This window comes from Poeciliopsis prolifica, unplaced genomic scaffold (assembly GCF_027474105.1).
Source record: "Poeciliopsis prolifica strain line A6 unplaced genomic scaffold, Auburn_PproV2 SCAFFOLD051, whole genome shotgun sequence".
Taxonomy (NCBI): Eukaryota; Metazoa; Chordata; class Actinopteri; order Cyprinodontiformes; family Poeciliidae; genus Poeciliopsis; species Poeciliopsis prolifica.
In genome coordinates, this window is record NW_026562426.1 from 3,731,981 (window position 1) to 3,750,803 (window position 18,823).

General features: G+C 41.0%; 1 protein-coding gene across 3 annotated transcripts in view; it reads left to right on the forward strand.

Annotated features, from left to right (window-relative positions):
* The window catches only part of dock11 (dedicator of cytokinesis 11), an 84,706-nt gene that overhangs the window by 33,521 nt on the left and 32,362 nt on the right, over positions 1 to 18,823 (forward strand). For 2 of the 3 annotated variants that reach the window (XM_055058432.1, XM_055058434.1), the window contains exons 20-33: positions 1,169 to 1,292; positions 1,704 to 1,816; positions 1,955 to 2,038; positions 2,110 to 2,199; positions 3,103 to 3,224; positions 4,456 to 4,525; positions 4,660 to 4,785; positions 5,023 to 5,094; positions 6,322 to 6,468; positions 6,701 to 6,784; positions 7,213 to 7,324; positions 7,665 to 7,703; positions 10,861 to 11,042; positions 15,691 to 15,804. In XM_055058432.1, the coding sequence (XP_054914407.1) occupies positions 1,169 to 1,292; positions 1,704 to 1,816; positions 1,955 to 2,038; positions 2,110 to 2,199; positions 3,103 to 3,224; positions 4,456 to 4,525; positions 4,660 to 4,785; positions 5,023 to 5,094; positions 6,322 to 6,468; positions 6,701 to 6,784; positions 7,213 to 7,324; positions 7,665 to 7,703; positions 10,861 to 11,042; positions 15,691 to 15,804 (1,479 nt within the window). The remainder of the gene's footprint in view (positions 1 to 1,168; positions 1,293 to 1,703; positions 1,817 to 1,954; positions 2,039 to 2,109; positions 2,200 to 3,102; positions 3,225 to 4,455; positions 4,526 to 4,659; positions 4,786 to 5,022; positions 5,095 to 6,321; positions 6,469 to 6,700; positions 6,785 to 7,212; positions 7,325 to 7,664; positions 7,704 to 10,860; positions 11,043 to 15,690; positions 15,805 to 18,823) is intronic. The other variant, XM_055058433.1, reaches the window with a different exon arrangement.

Genomic DNA, 18,823 nt, shown 5'->3' on the forward strand with positions numbered 1-18,823 from the left:
TACGTCTACTCCAAACCTTTCCAAAAATCGAATCTTAAAAATTAACTGCAGTTGAGAATTTGTCTCTGTTGTTTCCCAGATCTAGAGTTTTCCCACCAGCTCCAGCCGTTCTCTGCATCATGTTTCATTTCCTGTCATAAAATCACCATGTGAATCACAGGCTTACAGCTTTTTCTTTGCTGCTGCTTCCCTCTAGTGGAGCTAAAGTGTTTTGCCGGGTCACAGGAGCATGTGGGGTGAAAGCATGCAGCAGAGGTCGAAATAATGTCATAGATATTGGCTTTTATTAATAATCGGTTTTGATTTTTGTTCACATGCAGTCTCTTAAAAAATGTTTTAACCATAACTTGGTAGAAAGTTTTAAGTCAAATGTGACAAGAGATTATTTTATTACCTGCTTTTTATAGACTGGTTTAGATTTTGTCATTTAGTTCTGGAAAAATATATATAAAAAAAACGCAGAATGTTTAAGGTTTCACACTTTATGCTTTATTCTGTTATGTAAAAGATGACGAATAAAATGTTCCTGCCTTTGATTTGTATTTAGTTTACGTTTTTCATCTCAACTTCAATTTTTGTCAAACTTTTAAGGTTTATTTTAAAGGACTTTTTCATTTTTTATTTATTCCTTCTGAGCTCACTTTTAGGTTGGATTTGAGTAGGTTGTTAAAACTGGGCCTATTTAACTAAACACTACACTCGACCATCCTTCAGTCATTTATTTTTCACATAGAAAAAATTTGTCCTCTCTAAAAGAGTGGACATTTGCTGATTTTACAGACCTTTATGGATGTGGATAAGATCGGTTTCACATGTAGGTATTGGACAAGTTCCCAAAATTAAGGAAATTGGTCTGGAGCTGGTCCAAGTAAACATAAAAGACCATCACCATGATGGACATAGTGAAGTCTAATCCTTCCTGATGTATTCACCCTACCTACCCCTTCCATTTGCTGGCTATGTTGAGGAAAATGTGTTCTATTAATTAATCATCTTGTCCCCCAAAAGGCTCTCAAAGGGTTCAAAGTAAAGTGTCATAGACTCCTCGGCCAGTTCTCCAGTTGAGACCATCACAAACAATAGGGGAAGGGCCTTTTTGGGGAGATGGGTCCTATTCTGAACTTAGTGTCTGTATAAAACTGAAATGCTGCTGTTCCTCTGGGTGCAGGTTAAAATCGAGCTGCCGGTCCATGTGCACGAGAGACACCACATCCTGTTCACCTTTTACCACGTCAGCTGTGAGTCCAGCAGCAAGGCGAGCAGCAAGAAGAGAGATGGCGTGGAGTCACTGGGTGAGTATGACCCTGAACATTGATTCAACCGGAGACGAAACGTGCATGTCCGTACAAAGTGATTCAGAAAACAGAATTTACTGGGATTAACGGAGGCTGCACAATATATCAAATTGTGATGTTAGTGTGTGGAATGTCGCAATATTTATATGTAACTGAGTGTGTGGAAAAGGAAACGTGTGGAGGCAAAAGGCTACAGAGAATCTGAGCTGCTCGATGGAGAATTATTAGTAGTGCTCAAATTCCCTTCAGTTTTTTTTTATTATTGTTCTTTTTAAAAATAAAGATGCATAAACAGCCTTCAGACTCACAAATTTATCCTGAATGTTAAAGTTTTGGTTTTTTTGTGCTGACGTATCACTACTGTTCCATCTTACCTTCTGTGCATTTTATTCATCTCATGTTCTTCAGTGGGATACGCCTGGATGCCTCTGCTCAAAGATGGGAGGATCCAATCATCAGAGCTTCAACTGCCTGTCGCTGCTGCTCTGCCTGCTGGGTATCTGTGTCAGGACAGCAGGAAGGTACGTCCTTGTTCTCTCACCAATCTGAATACCTGATTCAGAAGCTCAATCCGTCTGCGTCCTGTGTGGAGTATAAAAAAAAAATTAACCCCCAGAAACCTGAGTGGCCAACCATATTCTGCTTCCTTCTGCTAACAGTCCCAGCCAGATATAAAGTGGGTGGAAAATGCCAAGCCACTTTTTAAAGTGAAGAGCCATGTAGCGTCAACAATATATCCTCAGGTCAGCCTCCGTTCATAAAAAATTAAGCAGACACAAGAGATGAGATGGTTCAGCTTTATGTCTTCCTACAGGATCTCCATCTGCATAAATTCTTCCAGCACTGCCAGCTGATGAAAACCACGTCAGACGGCAATCCAGCAGAACTCATCAAATACCTGAAGGTGAGCAGCAGTGACCTTGGCTAAGTCATTTAGCAGCTCCTTTTAAAGAGCTTCCGTACAGAGAGGTCGCCATCCTTTTTGTAGAGAATCCTTCATGTCAAGTCATGTTGGGTTTTCTTGAAATCTTCAATATTTTTTTCTCACATTTACACTTCTTAATTTGAGCTTGGACAGTACTGAATTGGGGATAAAACAATTCCCAACTTGTTCGTTTTATCCGTTTTCTGTTTTGTAGGGTTCAACCACCTTCTCTCATTCTTTTACTTTCTGTGTAGCGAAGAATCCAGCAACATCAGTGGAGCACAAAATAAAACAAGGGACCTGAATGGAACACACACACACACACACACACACACACACACACACGCACGCACGCACGCACGCACGCGCACAAACACACACACATTTATTTATTTTATTCAAAATTAGGTTTTCTTGTCCGTTCTTCTCGTCTCACAATTTTAAATTTCTTCTCACTGAAAAGCAAACTATTTGCAATCTGTACTAACCCAGTATTATTCAACAGTCTGATCTCCATGGTGAAATAAAACCCTGCCAATTTTTCCAATAATTCTTAAATTTTCCAGATTCTAATCCGATGGAAAAAGTCAGCCTTGTCATCAAATAATTATTATGCATTACGTCAACCCAACCTTGGCTTTCATGCTTGCTACCAACATAATTCTTGACATATATTTATCGGCTGCTCTTGTTCACCTTTCCATCCCTCTTCCCATATACAGAATGTTAAATGTAAATGGAATATTCACCCTCAGCACCTTGCACATACAATCCCAAAACACATGAAAGTGGCCACCTCTATCTTTTTCACATTGCCTCCAATCCTCTCAGGAGTTTTTATGTAACTCTTGTCTGCTATCTTGTCACTGTTTCCTCCTGTAGTGCCTACATGCCGTTGAGACTCACATCGTCATCACCTTCCTCCCAACGGTGCTGATGCAGCTGTTTGAGGTGCTCACTGCTGCCACCAAAGAAACCCACGAGATTGCTGTCAATTCTTTGCGGTGAGTTATTAAAGATCTTGCACTCTATCCGTCCCGTTCATTAGGCACACATCGCTCGTAGTCATTTGGACCCATTCTGCTTTCAGAACTCCTTTAGTGCTTCACTGCATAGATTCTGCAAAGCGTTTGAAACATTCCTCAAAGGTTCTGGTTCCCTTAACCACATTTATCTGGTTGAGTTTCATTAGTCACGCCTTGGTCTCATTACTACTCATCTGTATTAGTTAATGGTCAATGAAACAATAAAATAGTACCAATCTGACAACATGAAGTACACTAAAGGAACAACACATCAGGCTCTGACATAAAGAAATTCAAGAGGAGATGAGGAAACGTCACAAGCCTGCGTTTCCATTACAAATGTGTGTAAATCTTTGTCTATATTTTGCGAATGTCAAAAATACACTCTTTTGCAAATGAATTTAAAATTATATGTGAAAAAGCTTGTTCACATGATAAGTCATTAAAACTCATGTCAGCGGCTATGTGTGCATCGGTTTGGGGAAATTGTAATCAGTGATTTTACAGAAGAGCTATGGATTGAACACATTGGAATGACTGTTTATGAACTGTGCGTCGCTGAGAGAGCTTTGGTGGAGCCATCTGCTCATTGTCTGGGGAAAAATGAGCAGACAATGAGCAAATCATCATCTTCTTACTACTTCCTGTAGTCCTCTCCATCGTTTCTGCCAGGATTTTTGTAGGTAATGGAATTGCAGCTGGTGAGATTCATCAGTGTGGAATTCTAAATTCAGAGTTTCTAGCCAACCAGAATGCTCTAAGATCGACTGGGTCGGAACCAGGCCTGGCAGACATAAAGGAACAAATGCAGAATGTATAGACCAGAGAATCTCCTCTGTGGCTACCTACCAAATGCTTTGGTCTAAAACTAACAGCATTCAAGAAGAGGCGGCAGTAGACCATCTGGAGCTACGTTGCTTCAAGGTTGTGTGGTACTTTCAGAAGTGCCATTGAAATGTTTGTTGGGAGTGATTGTTTGAGCAACCGTTCCCTGATTCAGTTTTATTTATAGCAACATAGGCATTTCTGTCTACACAACTTTTTTGGGACGATTGGGTGTGAAGATACTTTCACCACATCTAGATTTATCAATACATTGAGTTGCTGCCATGTGATTCGGTGATTTGCTGATTTTGTTGCCAAGGTTTTGAACCGTTATACCTAATATAATCAGTAAATGATTTTAACATTTCCCACTCTGTCCTTTCAGTGTAATCATACACATAGTGTCCAAATGTCACGAGGAAGGACTGGAACACTACCTGCGCTCCTTCGTTAAGGTGACCTACAGTCCACATCCATATTCCTCCAATTTTTTCTGTCACCAAAGCAGCAGCAGATTATGTTTGGTTGTTTCTATTTAAATGTTAAGATTAATGAGCTGTTTTTGTTGTTGTTGTTTTTTTGGTTTCAGTATGTCTTTGTGGCCAACGCTCCAGCAGCAGGAAGCTCATCTACCACTCACGAAGTGCTGGCCACCTCTGTAACAGCCACTCTGAAGCAAACTGCAGATTTCAACACCAGCAATAAACTGCTCAGGGTGTGTAATACCAGCTCTGAACAACAGGGGGAATACTAGAGTTTAAATCTGTTTGTATCCGGAGCCTGAACAAGATGAAAAGTCTTTCAACATGTTTCTGCCTGCTGCCTCGGTCTTTGACGTGTTTTTCACCGTTTCTTTATTTGTGGTGACTGCTATTCTTAGGAAGACTGTGTAGGAGGAAGTTTTTGACTCTAGTCCAGCTTGTGACCTTTATCTCTTCACCTCTCTTTCTAGTACTCATGGTTCTTCTTTGAAACCATGGCAAAGTCCATGGCCCAGTACCTACAGGAAGGGAACCGCATGAAGGTTGGTATGCAGTGACACTGACCCTTCCAATCCAGATATTCTTTTCTGGTGTGTGTCTGACAAGTTGTAGCATGCTACATGTGGTGTGACAAAAAACAAGCCATTACGTTTTCACAAACCTTCCACTCAAGGATTCTGCTGAGTCATTAATGCGCATACTGTGCATTGCAGTGTCATGAGTCTGGGTTTCATCTGGGAGGTAACTAGCAGTACTTTAAACAGGAAACTGAGGCTTAATTGGGAAGAAGAAAGGTAGAACTATGACTACATTAGAATTACTTTGTTTAGAGTTTCCATGGTTTCAGTTTTCATTTTTGGATTTTAAAAGTGGTGAATTGTGACATCATTTAGTTGTTTTTGACATTCAGCTTTAGAGTCTCATGTCTTAGAATAAAATTATGTATCTAACAATTTTTTTCAATCAAAGTAAGGTTGATTTATAAAAACGAAGGTATAAAAGACAAAGTTTCAAACATTCTAATACGTTTCCTGAGTAAAATACAAGCTATAAGGGACAGTCAGGAGGAGTAGTTCTTGGGTCCAACTTTCCATCAGAAAATGGGAAACTATGGATGTAATTATTTTCCAGGGTGTGATAAGTATGTGGAAGTACCGCTATATGCATTTCCAGACATTATTATCAACCCCATAGTCTTGGTTATGCAAGTTGCCGTTACAGAGTGTTGGATGTTAGGTTAACTGTAGAGTGTCAAAAATGCTTCCAGGTGGTAAATACAGTTGTCAGTTTTATATGTATAGTTATTTTATATATTTGTTCAAACTGTGTCTATGTTGTGACAGCATGTGAGACAGATAATCTGTGATAATCTTCTCCCAGTGCTAATTAGAAACTATAATTGAGAACTAGTTAGCATGGCCACCATTGATAATGGATAGGCGGTTTTCCTGTCACAGTGAGTTATTTTTCCACCGTTAGTACATTGAGAAACGCATTCACGAGTTTGATTGACAGCACTTAGCCCCTCCTCCTGGCTCTGATGGGTTATGTTTGGTCAGGAGCGGTGCATTTCTTCAATAGCAGCGCATGGAAGAGGTGGAGGAGCTCCATGTTTTCACAGATGATCTGTCTCATTATACGGTCACGACACGGTGACAACTTTAAAAAATATGTAAAAACCATATTTTTATAAAAGTTACACACTGCAGCTTTACGTCCATTCTGATTGAAGTACATATAATGGAAAGCTATTCTGTCCATCTTTTCAGATGCCACGGGCCCAACGTTTCCCAGACAGCTTTCACCAGGCGCTGCAGTCCGTGGTATTGTCCATTATGCCCCACATCACCATCCGCCACATGGAAATCCCAGAGGAAGCCAGGAGCATCAACTTGAGCCTGGCCAGTTTGATCAAGGTCTGAATGCCACATGCAAAACATGACACCAATCATTTCCTTTTTTTCTCTCTCTTTTTTAATCAATAATTATTTACCATTTCCTTTTCCTTTTACACCTACGCAGTGGTTTATGAACCACAGGTTGACCAACTCATTTGTATCTATGACATTTGACATAAGACACAACTCATTATTTTCATGCTTGCTGGTCTGTAATGATTGGGTTTCCATAACTGCGTTTCCCTCTCAGAGGTGCATGACGTTCATGAACAGAGGCTTCGCGTTCGGCCTGGTCAACCACTACATGTGCCACTTCAGCCTTAAGGATCCAAAGGTACGTTTCTGTTTGGCATCCACTCAACATCCACTCTGAATAAGATTCAGCCTCTGCGTGAGATGGCATCTGTTTTTATTTGACAGGGATCTAAATTCGATCAAAGTATGTGCTCCTCGTCCTCTGATGTGGCTTTTTTTGAAACCTCAGCACACACAATATGCCGATAACTGAACTGTTTTCACTCGCTCCTTTCCTTAAACGCGCAGCCCGTTGTGTGACATTGGGCTGTTTATTTAGCCTCCCAGCCGGCTTCCAGTTTTGTTTTCTCACATTTGTTGCCTGATCCTCAAATTTGATTAACAAACTAAAAGAAACACAGACCTCCCCGTCACATTTGAACAATTGTATTTGCACAAGTTGGGTGATGAGAGAGATTTGAATATGTGCGAGGCCAAGCTCATGCGTTGCCCATGTCTGTCTCTCAGGTGCTGACAGAAATGAAGTTTGAGTTCCTAATGGCGGTGTGTAACCACGAGCACTTCATCCCGCTGAACTTGCCCATGGCGTTCGGACGCACCAAGCTGCAGAGAGTTCAAGGTGAACACACAGGAGTTTCCACAACGCTGAGAATTTGTTCTAACCTGCATCAGTCACACTGATGCCCTCTTTGAATCTGCCTGGTAAATGACTTCTCATTTACCAATCATTAATCATGACCTACCTGTCATAATTCAGCCCCAGATTAGCAAATGGAGCAGAAATTTGTTTGCCTACGACCCAAACTGTGTTGGCGGAAACATTGCATGGATTGTTTAGTTTACCCCGAAAATACTTTATTTTCACCTCACCCCGCCCTCTCTGTTTTGTTGTTGTTGTTGTTGTTTTTTTATGTGTGTGTGTGTGTGTGTGTGTGTGTGTGTGTTTTGCTTGTGGTCAGATTTAATACCATACGCGACGGAGCTTTTTGGCCCTGTAGGTAGGTGACGCACCCCTCTCCGTAACCATAACACCCCCCACATTTGCCACCGTGTGCAAACACTTTGCTCACCGCTCCTGTTCTGACTGGCATTATTAACCCTGCCGGCCGCCGTCAGCGACCCCCTCTTCCCTTGACCTCTTCAGCCACTCATCTTTTCTGCTCATCCTAAACATTCCTCATGCTAGGCCTTCTTCTGGGTTCTTTGTTTTGCAGTGGAGAAGCACTCTGCTGTTCAGGGAATCAACCAAGCCTCTTTTCTTTATCCATAATTGACTTTCAACTTGTAAACAGAGGCTTAAAAACATCTCTTATGGAGCTGCGGTTATCTCTCTTGCTGTCTGAGCTTCTTCCCTCTGCATATTATTCTCTCTCTGCCTCCAGCATTAGCCAAGATAATAGTTGCTTGGTTTTCAAGCTTTGTCTCCTCTTGAATTAACATAACAGATAACTTCTTCATTCTGGTGGACTCTTTGATCTTCCTGATCACTTAAAATTAAAAAGTTCCATTATTAGAATTTCCTAATACTCTCCATTATGGGCAGAATTATTTGGGTTCTTCTCATTTTCATATTTGTGGAAGTAATGTCTCATTTGATGTGTTTTGTGATTTTGTTGCACATTGGTTTGTGGTGTTGCACTTTGAATGATATATTTTGCATTTGTGTTACCTTGCAACTAGTTGTGGTTAATTTCAGAGGAGTACCGTGTATTGACCAGGTTTACAACATTTCTATAATTTATTTAATTTATTTATTTATTCTTAAGTACTTAAATAGGAAAATACTAAGGAGGATACAAGAAACATTCAGTTCTTATCAGGTATTAAACTGATATAAGTCAAACCTCAAAAGCACATGACTTATTACACTGAAGCTCTCTCAAACTACAGACGCAGTTTTTAGAAAACGAGTGGATTTAGTAGGTTGTAGAATCCATCTTTAACACTGGACTTCTTTATCATCTTATAAGACATTTTACTGTGTAGGAGTCATGACCAACTTCTGCTTACCCAATTTATTGCTGTAGCCCTTTAAGCTTTGCAAGTATTTGCATTAGGTCAGTTCTCTAAAGTTTGAGCTGCAGCTTTAGATCAAAGTCTGAATTTTTTCTGGGTCATCACATGTGTTTGGGTCCCATAAGGTGTCCAGATCCTATTGTGATCCTACTAGGCTAATTATTTAATTTGGCACTGTTTAATGAGAGAGACATCAAAAAGTTGCAAGAGACCAAACTCCCTGGCCTGGAGTTTTCAGAGCCCGGTTCCAGCACTTTGTTCATTTTTTTGATTTTTGCTCAGATGTTTTTTGGAGAGAAAGGGGTTTTTTGTGTTGGCACCTTCAAGTTCTTAGATTGTATTGTCATGAATTTCAGCCTTTAACATGTTGACTGCTTGCATGGAAATCTATAAAAAGAAAAATGGCCTAGCTAAAGTCCAGACCTCTAACCGGACATGTTTCACAATAAACGAGTTATTTTCCGGAACATTTTAACCCAAGTTTTAAATGTAACATGCATGCTTCAGATTGCGACACGGAGCGACAACAGAGCTTGTGAGCAGGTGTGAAGGGGGGTTAATGCAAAAAGCACTTCATTATCACTTACCAGTTCCACCACAATGGCTTCCTTTGTGATATGATAAGCTTGGAAAAATGTCGTGTGAAAGGCAAGCATAGGCTAAAGATTAACTCTCCCATTTTAAACTAAGATTTTGCTCCCCAGTAAATATAACCAATGAAGTCAGCAAGTGAGAGACTTCACATTACTAAACAGTTTTTAAAACAAGTCGGTTCAAATCCTTCTGTTCTTGAATACCTATTCATACGTTGTTAAAAAGATGAATAAAATGCATGTGGTGATTTTTTTTTAATATGTCTTAAATACAGCTTAGGTTTTGTAACCAGCAGTGCTGTGTAAGAAAGGTATTTCTCTTTTTCAGAAATGATTTAATTTAGCTGGTAAGCTCAGTTTTAGGAACTGTAAACTAAAATCTCGCCAATCTTGGATGCTAATTCATATGTATGTATAAAGTTGACAAAGATAAATGTTGGACTTGTTCTTTACAAAACTCCTTAGCTTTTCTAAAGTAGCCTGATACTGTAATATACTATAGATCTTATTCTCTAGAAAACACATAAGCTAGTTTGTGATCTGAAGTTTAAGAATGTAAACCAAGATAGCTTCAGATAATTCAGGATTAGCTTCTAAAAATAAAATTTTTTATATCTGTTTTAAACACAGCTTAGAGTTTAAGTTACTTTGTAACTTTTTGGTATTTCTAAAACTAAACCGTGAATGCTATGTTAAGCTAGCTGATGGGCGAGTTCAAGCTTAAATAAAAGTATGCCAAGTTATCTTGGAATCTCTGCGCAGTTATTCTTATTTTTGTTTTTTTGACTTGGAACAAAAGGTTAACATGACCTTATCCGACTCTTATATTTTCTTTTTAACATATGGAAGTTATGTAAACAACTTGCATGACCATTTCAAGTTTGCATAGCTCTCAAAGCACACGAACGGAAACAAATAGTCTTCTATTTGTTTGGAAAAATGTCTTGTGAAAGACATTTGGCCCATGTCAAAGAATAACTTCACTATTCAAAATCATGAGAACTTGCTGGAACTGTTATTTCAATTTTAATATGTCCTCTAATACCACACACTTATTACAACATTCCTGTTCATGATATCAAAGTTTATGTAGTGCAATCTTTAAAGTATTCTGTTCATGAAAGTGTCAAATCATTGAACTTCTGTCTTCAGTCATCAGATGGATTTAATTTAACACAGAATGCTGGCTGTCACATTCTGGTTAATTTTTTTAAAGAAATAATTACACAATGTAATATGCAGCTATGTGTTGTAAGGTTGTACTTATGTCACAAATAATGCCTCATGAAAAGTAGATGAAATTTCATCATGATTGGACGTTAAAAGAACATTCGGAATTAAAGAAGAAATTTTCTCCATGACAATTATGAATTATCCCAGTGAAATATAAAGTTGGTTGTTACCCAAGCATTTTATATACATATAGAAAATAAGTTCCGACTTGCATAACTGGCGATTACTATTTTCGTCCTTTCATGCTTGTTGAAGTGTTGCTCGCTCCATCCGGCACTAAAGAGCTAACACTTCCTGTTTGGCCCAAACACAGAGCAGAGTCTGGAGTTCAGCCTGACAGAGGAGTACTGCAGGAATCACTTCCTGGTGGGTCTGCTGATGAGAGAAGTGGCTGAGGCCTTACAGCAAGGCCCTGAGGTCAGACAGCTGGCTGTGAGCATTCTTAAGAACCTCCTGATCAAACACGCCATGGACGACCGCTACACAGCGTTTAAGGTGAGAACAGGGAGGTGAAGCGAACGTCCATTTCCTGTTTCTGATTAAACCCATTTTCCACTCACTGGGGGTCAAAGTGATCCCATTCACCGTTTTAGAACAGCCAGGTAACATTACATGCACAATATAGAACAGAGTTTAAGATTAAACCACAACATTAACTAGGTTTGACTTCAGCTGTTAACATTAATGTAACAGTTTCCTAGTTAATTAGAAAAGTTCTTGTTTTCCTCTTTATCAGATCATGTTTTTCTCTTATTTGTCCGTGTATTTATTATCAAATGGTGCTTTCCATATTTGCATTTAAGAAGTTAATGTTTAATGTGACACACGTGACCAACTGCAACATAAGATTTAACGGCGTCTGCTGCACTCCCAAAGCGATAGCCCTGTCTGTTATGCAAACAAGCTATTGTTTACTGCAAATCCATGACTGATAGTAGCAGGTGACAGAAAGGCTTGGAGTCATAACCTTGTCTGCACTCCCATTTTTATCATTTATGGAGTGATAACCTTGTCTGCACTCCCATTTTTATCATTTATTGTGGCCTTACTTTGCATATTTTCAACAATACAGCCTGTTTTCTTTTTCTTTTTACTGTCTTCTTGTTTTCTGCAATTGTTTCTGAACACAAAACTGAAACACTGCCAATGTTTTCCTTTCTAAGGACAAGCTGTGTGGCTTTCCTTAGAAAGCAAATTAAAATACATGATCCTGCTGCTTTTTGTTTTTGTTGTCACAATGAAATATATGGCCATAATGCCATATATTGGCATTATGGCCAATATATATATATATATATATATATATATATATATATATATATATATATATATATATATATATATATATATATATATATATATATATATGTATGTATATTAGCTGACTGGATAGCTCAATACATAAGGCATCAGTATATCACCCGAGAGGGCAGGGTTCGAATCCAGTCTGGGTCCTTAGGCAAGACCCTTCAAGCTACTGCCTACCTCATACCATGAGAGATACTAAGTTGCATAACATGCCGGCTCAGACGTCGCCCGGCCAAACAAGGTCTGCGTCAGGTGTTGGGGAACCAGAGCACCTTGATGACAAATGGGCTACTGGAACAAGACGGAAATGGGCGAGAGATGAAAATGTGGATCTGTTGGAATGCTACTACTCAAGTAACCCTAGTGAGAGAGGTTACATGCAAAGACTGGGGAAGGAATGGTTACTTCGACATCCCCAGTCAACACTAAGCGCTAAACAACTAGTAGCTCAGTGTTCCAACATCCGCAAACGGCAACTGCTATCACAACTTGAGATTGACGAGATACAACACAAATGCTACGGCAAAAGGGAGGAACCCGGATGTCAGGACTGTGGGGACTTAACTACAAGTCCCCACCCAGTGAGGGATACACGGCCCCAATGAGCGAAACAGAGCTGAACGAGACAGCTGCTGACCTGAGAGAGAGAATCATGACCCGAATGACAACCAGGCCTCCCCGGCGCCAATTACAACGGCTGAGTGAAGTACCATCTGAAAGTCTCATTGAGAATGTGAATGCAGCATTGAGAACGATCCCTACCAACACCATAACAGAAACCAATGAGCTGATCCTTGAGATACTTGGCTATAAGAGCAACCATGAGACCCAATACCCACCATGGAAAAGACGGTTAGAGGCTAAAATCAAGGTAACAAGGAGGGAAGTGAGCCAACTGTCAGAGCTCCACAAGGGTGCAATGAAAAGACCAGTACCCAGAAAGTACAGGCAGATGCCCATACCTGAAGCACTCGAGACTGCCAAACAGAGGCTCCAAGCATTGTCCAGCCGCCTAAAGAGATACACAAGGGAGAATGAATCCAGAAGGATTAACCGGCTCTTCTCCACTCAACCAGCTAAGGTGTACTCTCAATGGCAGGGTAACAATAACAACAGAGCAGACCCACCAAGGCTGGAGGCGTCCCACAACAGCAATGCACAGTGGCTGATCTCTCTACGAGAGGACCACAGCAACCTCCCTGAGCAAGCCCCGGTAACCATCACTGTGACAGATGTCCAAGAAAGAGTCTCAGGTATGAAAAACTGGACAGCACCAGGGCCTGACATGATCCATGCCTACTGGCTAAAGAAACTCACTGCTCTCCATGAGCGAATGGCAGCCCAAATGAACCAGCTGCTACAAAGTGGGACTCACCCTGAATGGTTAACTGAAGGGCGGACAATCCTAATCCAGAAGGATCCATCAAAGGGTCCAGTCCCACCCAACTACCGACCAATAACCTGCCTCTCCACAACCTGGAAGCTCATGTCAGGCATCATAGCGGCCAAGATAAGCAAACACATGGATAAACACATGAGCACGGCACAGAAGGGTATCGGTGTAAATAGCAGAGGAGCCAAACACCAACTCCTCGTAGACCGCACAGTTGCCCGAGACTGCAAAACCCGACACACCAACCTGTGCATGGCTTGGATTGATTACAAGAAAGCCTATGACTCAATGCCGCATACTTGGATCATTGAATGCTTAGAGATGTATAACATCAACAGGACTCTGAGAGCCTTCATTGCAAACTCGATGAGGCTGTGGAAAACCACCCTTGAAGCCAACTGCAAACCACTTGCACAAGTGTCCATCAAATGTGGCATATACCAAGGAGATGCTCTGTCCCCGCTACTGTTCTGCATAGGCCTGAACCCCCTCAGCCAAGTTATCAACAAGACTGGCTACGGATACAGACTCAAAAATGGGGCCAATATCAGTCACCTACTCTACATGGATGACATCAAGCTGTACGCCAAGTGTGAGCGAGACATCGACTCACTGATCCACACCACCAGGATCTACAGCACTGACATTTCTCTAGTCCGAATTTCTCATTCGGACTAGAGAAATGTGGTCGGCTGGTCACAAAGAGGGGGAAGGTCATCCACACAGAAGGGGTCTCACTCCCAGAAGGAACAATAGCAGACATAGAGGACAGTTACAAGTACCTAGGTATACCACAAGCAAATGGCAACCTCGATGAGGTCACAAGGAAAGGAGCCACAGCTAAATACCTCCAACGAATAAGGCAAGTCCTGAGAAGCCAGCTCAATGGCAAGAACAAAATCCGTGCGATAAACAGCTATGCCTTGCCAGTAATCAGATACCCTGCTGGAATAATTAGCTGGCCAAAGGAGGAGATAAAAGCCACAGATATTAAGACCAGAAAGCTACTAACAATGCATGGAGGGTTCCATCCCAAATCCAGCACCCTGAGACTGTACACGAGCCGCAAGGAAGGAGGCAGAGGACTAGTGAGTGTGAGAACCACTGTCCAGGACGAAACAACTAAGATCCATAAATACATCAGGGACAAAGCCTCAACAGACAATGTGCTCAGTGAATGTCTCAGACAACAGGGAACGGAGGTTGAGGTGCCAGAGATACCATCATGGGAGGACAAACCCCTACATGGGATGTACCACCAGCAAATAACCCAAGTGGCTGATATCAGTAAATCCTACCAATGGCTGGAAAAAGCTGGACTCAAGGACAGCACAGAGGCCCTCATCCTGGCAGCCCAGGAACAGGCCCTAAACACCAGAGCAATAGAGGCCCAGATCTACCACACCAGACAAGACCCAAGGTGTAGGTTGTGCAAGGAGGCCCCTGAGACAGTCCAGCACATCACAGCAGGGTGCAAGATACTTGCAGGGAAAGCGTACATGGAGCGACATAACCAAGTGGCAGGCATAGTGTACAGAAACATCTGTGCAGAATATGGACTGGAAACCCCAAGATCAAAGTGGGAAACACCCCAAAGGTGGTAGAGAACACCAGAGCTAAGATCCTGTGGGACTTCCAGATCCAGACAGACAAAATGGTAATGGCGAACCAACCAGACATTGTCGTAGTGGATAAACATCAGAGGAAAGCCGTTGTGGTAGATGTAGCAATACCAAGTGATTGCAACATCAGGAAAAAGGAGCACGAGAAACTAGAGAAATACCAGGGCCTCAGGGAGGAACTGGAGAGGGCCTGGAAGGTGAAGACCACAGTGGTGCCTGTGGTCATCGGGGCCCTCGGGGCAGTAACCCCCAAACTGGAGCAGTGGCTACAACAGATCCCAGGAACAACATCAGACATCTCAGTCCAGAAATGTGCAGTCCTTGGCACAGCCAAGATACTGCGCAGAACCCTCAAGCTCCCAGGCCTCTGGTAGAGGACCCGAGCTCAGGGGATAAGAACCACCCGCGGTGGGTGAGAAGGGAATTTTTTTATTTTATTTTATTTATTTATTTTTTTTACATTTTTTTGGCTTACATAATTTACTACATATTTCTACTATGCATTTTCTCTAAGGTTTCAGACTTCATAAATAAATTGAAGCACAAATATGTAAAGCAATAGTTCTCAATTATATGGCCAAGATCTAGTTAATTTTGGAAAATCAGCCAATCTCCTCTGCCTCCGCAAAGGTCCAAAAATCAGCCAGCGTCTCCTTTCTTGTCTTTATAATGTTTTGAGAAGTTGATAACTGAAATGTTTTGGATGATTTTAATCATCATTTCTTTATATGTGAGAAATTAAATGCCTGTTCAGCCGTATATTCGGTTTTCCTTCTAAGGCCAAAGTGAAGTGCTGATCTACTCTTTTTGAACGTCTCAGAACCAGCAGGCCCGGATCTGCTCGCTGTACCTGCCGCTTTACGAGCTGCTCTACCAGAACCTGAAGCAGCTGTCGGCCCAGCCACAGATGTCAAGTCTTGGACTTGGTCTGAATGTGAGTTCATTTGCTTTGTTACACTCTGACATGTTGTTCTGTTATCCATGATGAAACTTACCCCGACATATCAGTACCACAGTTTCCATTATTTTAAGTTTTACGCTACATTTTGTATTATTATTTTGAAATCCAAACCAGATTTCTTCAAGAGAAACCATGATGCCACAGATTTATGATGCACAGTCATGGCAAACTAAGTTCTTCCTCTTTCTTGGCTGAGGTTTTTATATTGGCATTATGACCAATAATGCCAATATAAAACTCATCTGATGGTAGCATTAGATGACTGGTACTGATCTGTGGACCAATTGGCACCGGGCCGTTCAAGAAATGATTAAATATTTTCGTTTTATGTATTATTTGTGTCTGGATGATCTTTAATTTTGAAAATATTTGAACCAGATTTTCTCGGTACGTTTTGCGCCAAGATTGAACCCACAAGTAGCAAAATAATCAGAAACAGATCAGTTTCTTTGGAAAGTGTTTTTGCGAAAGAAAAAGGCCCAGAGAAGAGACAGGAGAATGAATTTTTCCCAGGAGGTGATTCCCACAGTCCAAGCTGCTCTGCATGACATAGTGACCGGCTGTTATGAGGCAATGAAGCTTCAAACTGCTTCTCCACGGAGAGACCAAGCAGGCTGCGCATTAGCAACACTTTGGGTGTCATTGTCTCTCATCACTCCCAGATGGGAGAAACAAGTTCAGGGCTCCCATTAGTCATTATCCTGAGTTAATGACTAACTCAGGATAATGAGTTACCCTAACTCATTAGGAGTTCTCTTCACCACGACGGACCGGTACAGCGCCCGCTTCACGGCAGACGCTGTGCCAATCCGCCTGTCGACCTCCCGCTCCCTTCTTTCCCCATTCATGAACAAGATCCCATTTTCACAAAGGTAAAATTATCGTTTTTGTAGCGCATCTGTATCTTATTTTGAAGGGATATGTAAATGTTTCCATAGCGACCAGAGTCAGAGAGCATTAGGGCAGTGGTCGAGACGAGATGAAAGGAGTAAAGCTTGTGAGTTTTAGGTCTGGTTCACATGGCACCATTTAAGGATTATTGACCGATTTTCCAAACCTCTGTGACCACAGAGCCGATAAAAGTCCAACATGTTTGATTGGTTTGTGTTTCCAGCCACAGGCTGGAGCAACACACCAGACGAACTGATTCTACTCACGAACATCCTGATTCCAGAAGAAAATCCAGTAAAACCCCCAACATAGCATACATGAATTTAGAATAATCAAACACATATGATTGATTACTGTAGAAGCAGTAGTGATAGTCTGCGGACTCATTCTAAGCGAAAAAGGACAAAACAAAAAGAAAAAGTGTTTGATAAAAGGGAGCAGCCGCTCTATTTGCTGCTCTATGATTTGGAGGTGAGTTATGTTTTTTCGTAGTTAACATTTTTAACTGAATAAACATAATCACATACTGTATAATAGTCCACTGGACTCTCAGTTGCCATGTCAACTGTTTGGGATTCCCTCTGTTCTTACGTCACCGTGCTTTCTGATTGGCTACCTGTCACATTCAACAGGCTGCGTTCTGCTCCTAGTCAGGCAAAACCCCACAGGCTGGGATAATCGGGCCAAGGCAATGTTGAATATACCCGTTTTGAGATCGGGCATATTGAACACACCACACACTGCAGGACGCTGTAAGATTGTCGTAAAGGAAAAATCGGGGCAAAAAGAAAAAAAAAAAAAAGACCCTCCTCCCCCGGGCTGCAGTAAAATTGTGATGTCTTGACCGGTCTGCGGTAATAAAAAGGTTGGGGAACGCATTAGACATCGGCTATTTAAAAGACAAGATCTGTTTCTAAATGCAGAAGCACTGTGGGAACCAAATGATTGCAGAAGGTGATGAAAATGTGATGACAGCTTGTTACAAAACCAACTTTTGGAGCAACAGCCTGCCATAACCATATTCCGTATTGCTATCTCTGCAGCACCTGTGGGCTCCTTCTTGTTCAGTGTTGCCTCACAGAGTTGAAGTTTACTGACATTCAGTTGTGAAAGGTTGTGAAACAGAATGTTAATAGTTTGAGATCTGGCGATCTGGTCGGGTCTCTGACCAAGTCGTTGCGACATCTTGACTTTTGTTCTCTTTTCTTGACATTCTGTGTTTATGCAAATCTGACTCAGCATTCTCTACATATCACTGTTCACATAATTATTATTTATTTTGTATTAATATGCATGGTTATTTTATTTGAAAATTTTACATAAAGGTTTGTTTACAGTAAAATAACATCCCGTGTTTCCCTAACATAAGTCATTGCCCCCACCCCCATCTATATTCCTCTGGAGCCATGTCTGCTGTTGTGTGTTTGAGACTCAGTGACATCATTGAATCAATAATCCACAATTTGATTGTGTCACTCATTTTTATGTAAATGGGGCAATGCATATAGATGAATGTTCAATGTTGTCATAAAAGTACTGGATGTAGCAAAATGCTAATTTCCATCTGTGGTTTCATAAAATGAACAAGACAAGATACAAGACTAATTAATATATTCAGTGATAGGACCTGAAAATATGTTAACCAATACAGATATATTAGCCATGCCTCAGTGAATGCAAACAGTTCTTCCTTCTTGTGCGGAGTTCAATGCATTAACTATAGCCTGGCAGCCCACCAGGCTGACAACACTGGGTTACAAATGAATATTTCCTGGAAGTTGTCTATGTTTTTTCAACTGAATTAGGACTATTTTGCAACACTGAATACTAAAATGACATACATTTTTCCCTAACAGGTCAGGCTTTTATTCTAATTTGCTTTAGAGAAATTTTGTGACATTATCAGTTCATTTCTGTTAATATTTCTCATCCCAAAAATGTTTTAGGAGAAAAAAGAGTTTTCTAACAGAGTGTATTAAGTAAATGCTACAAACTTGGATTTCTGTAGATTGAATAATAAACACTGATAAAAATAAGTACATGAATTGAACATTAGGACTTCATTTTGAAATTCTCCATCTCTTTTCTGTCCTGATGGAAT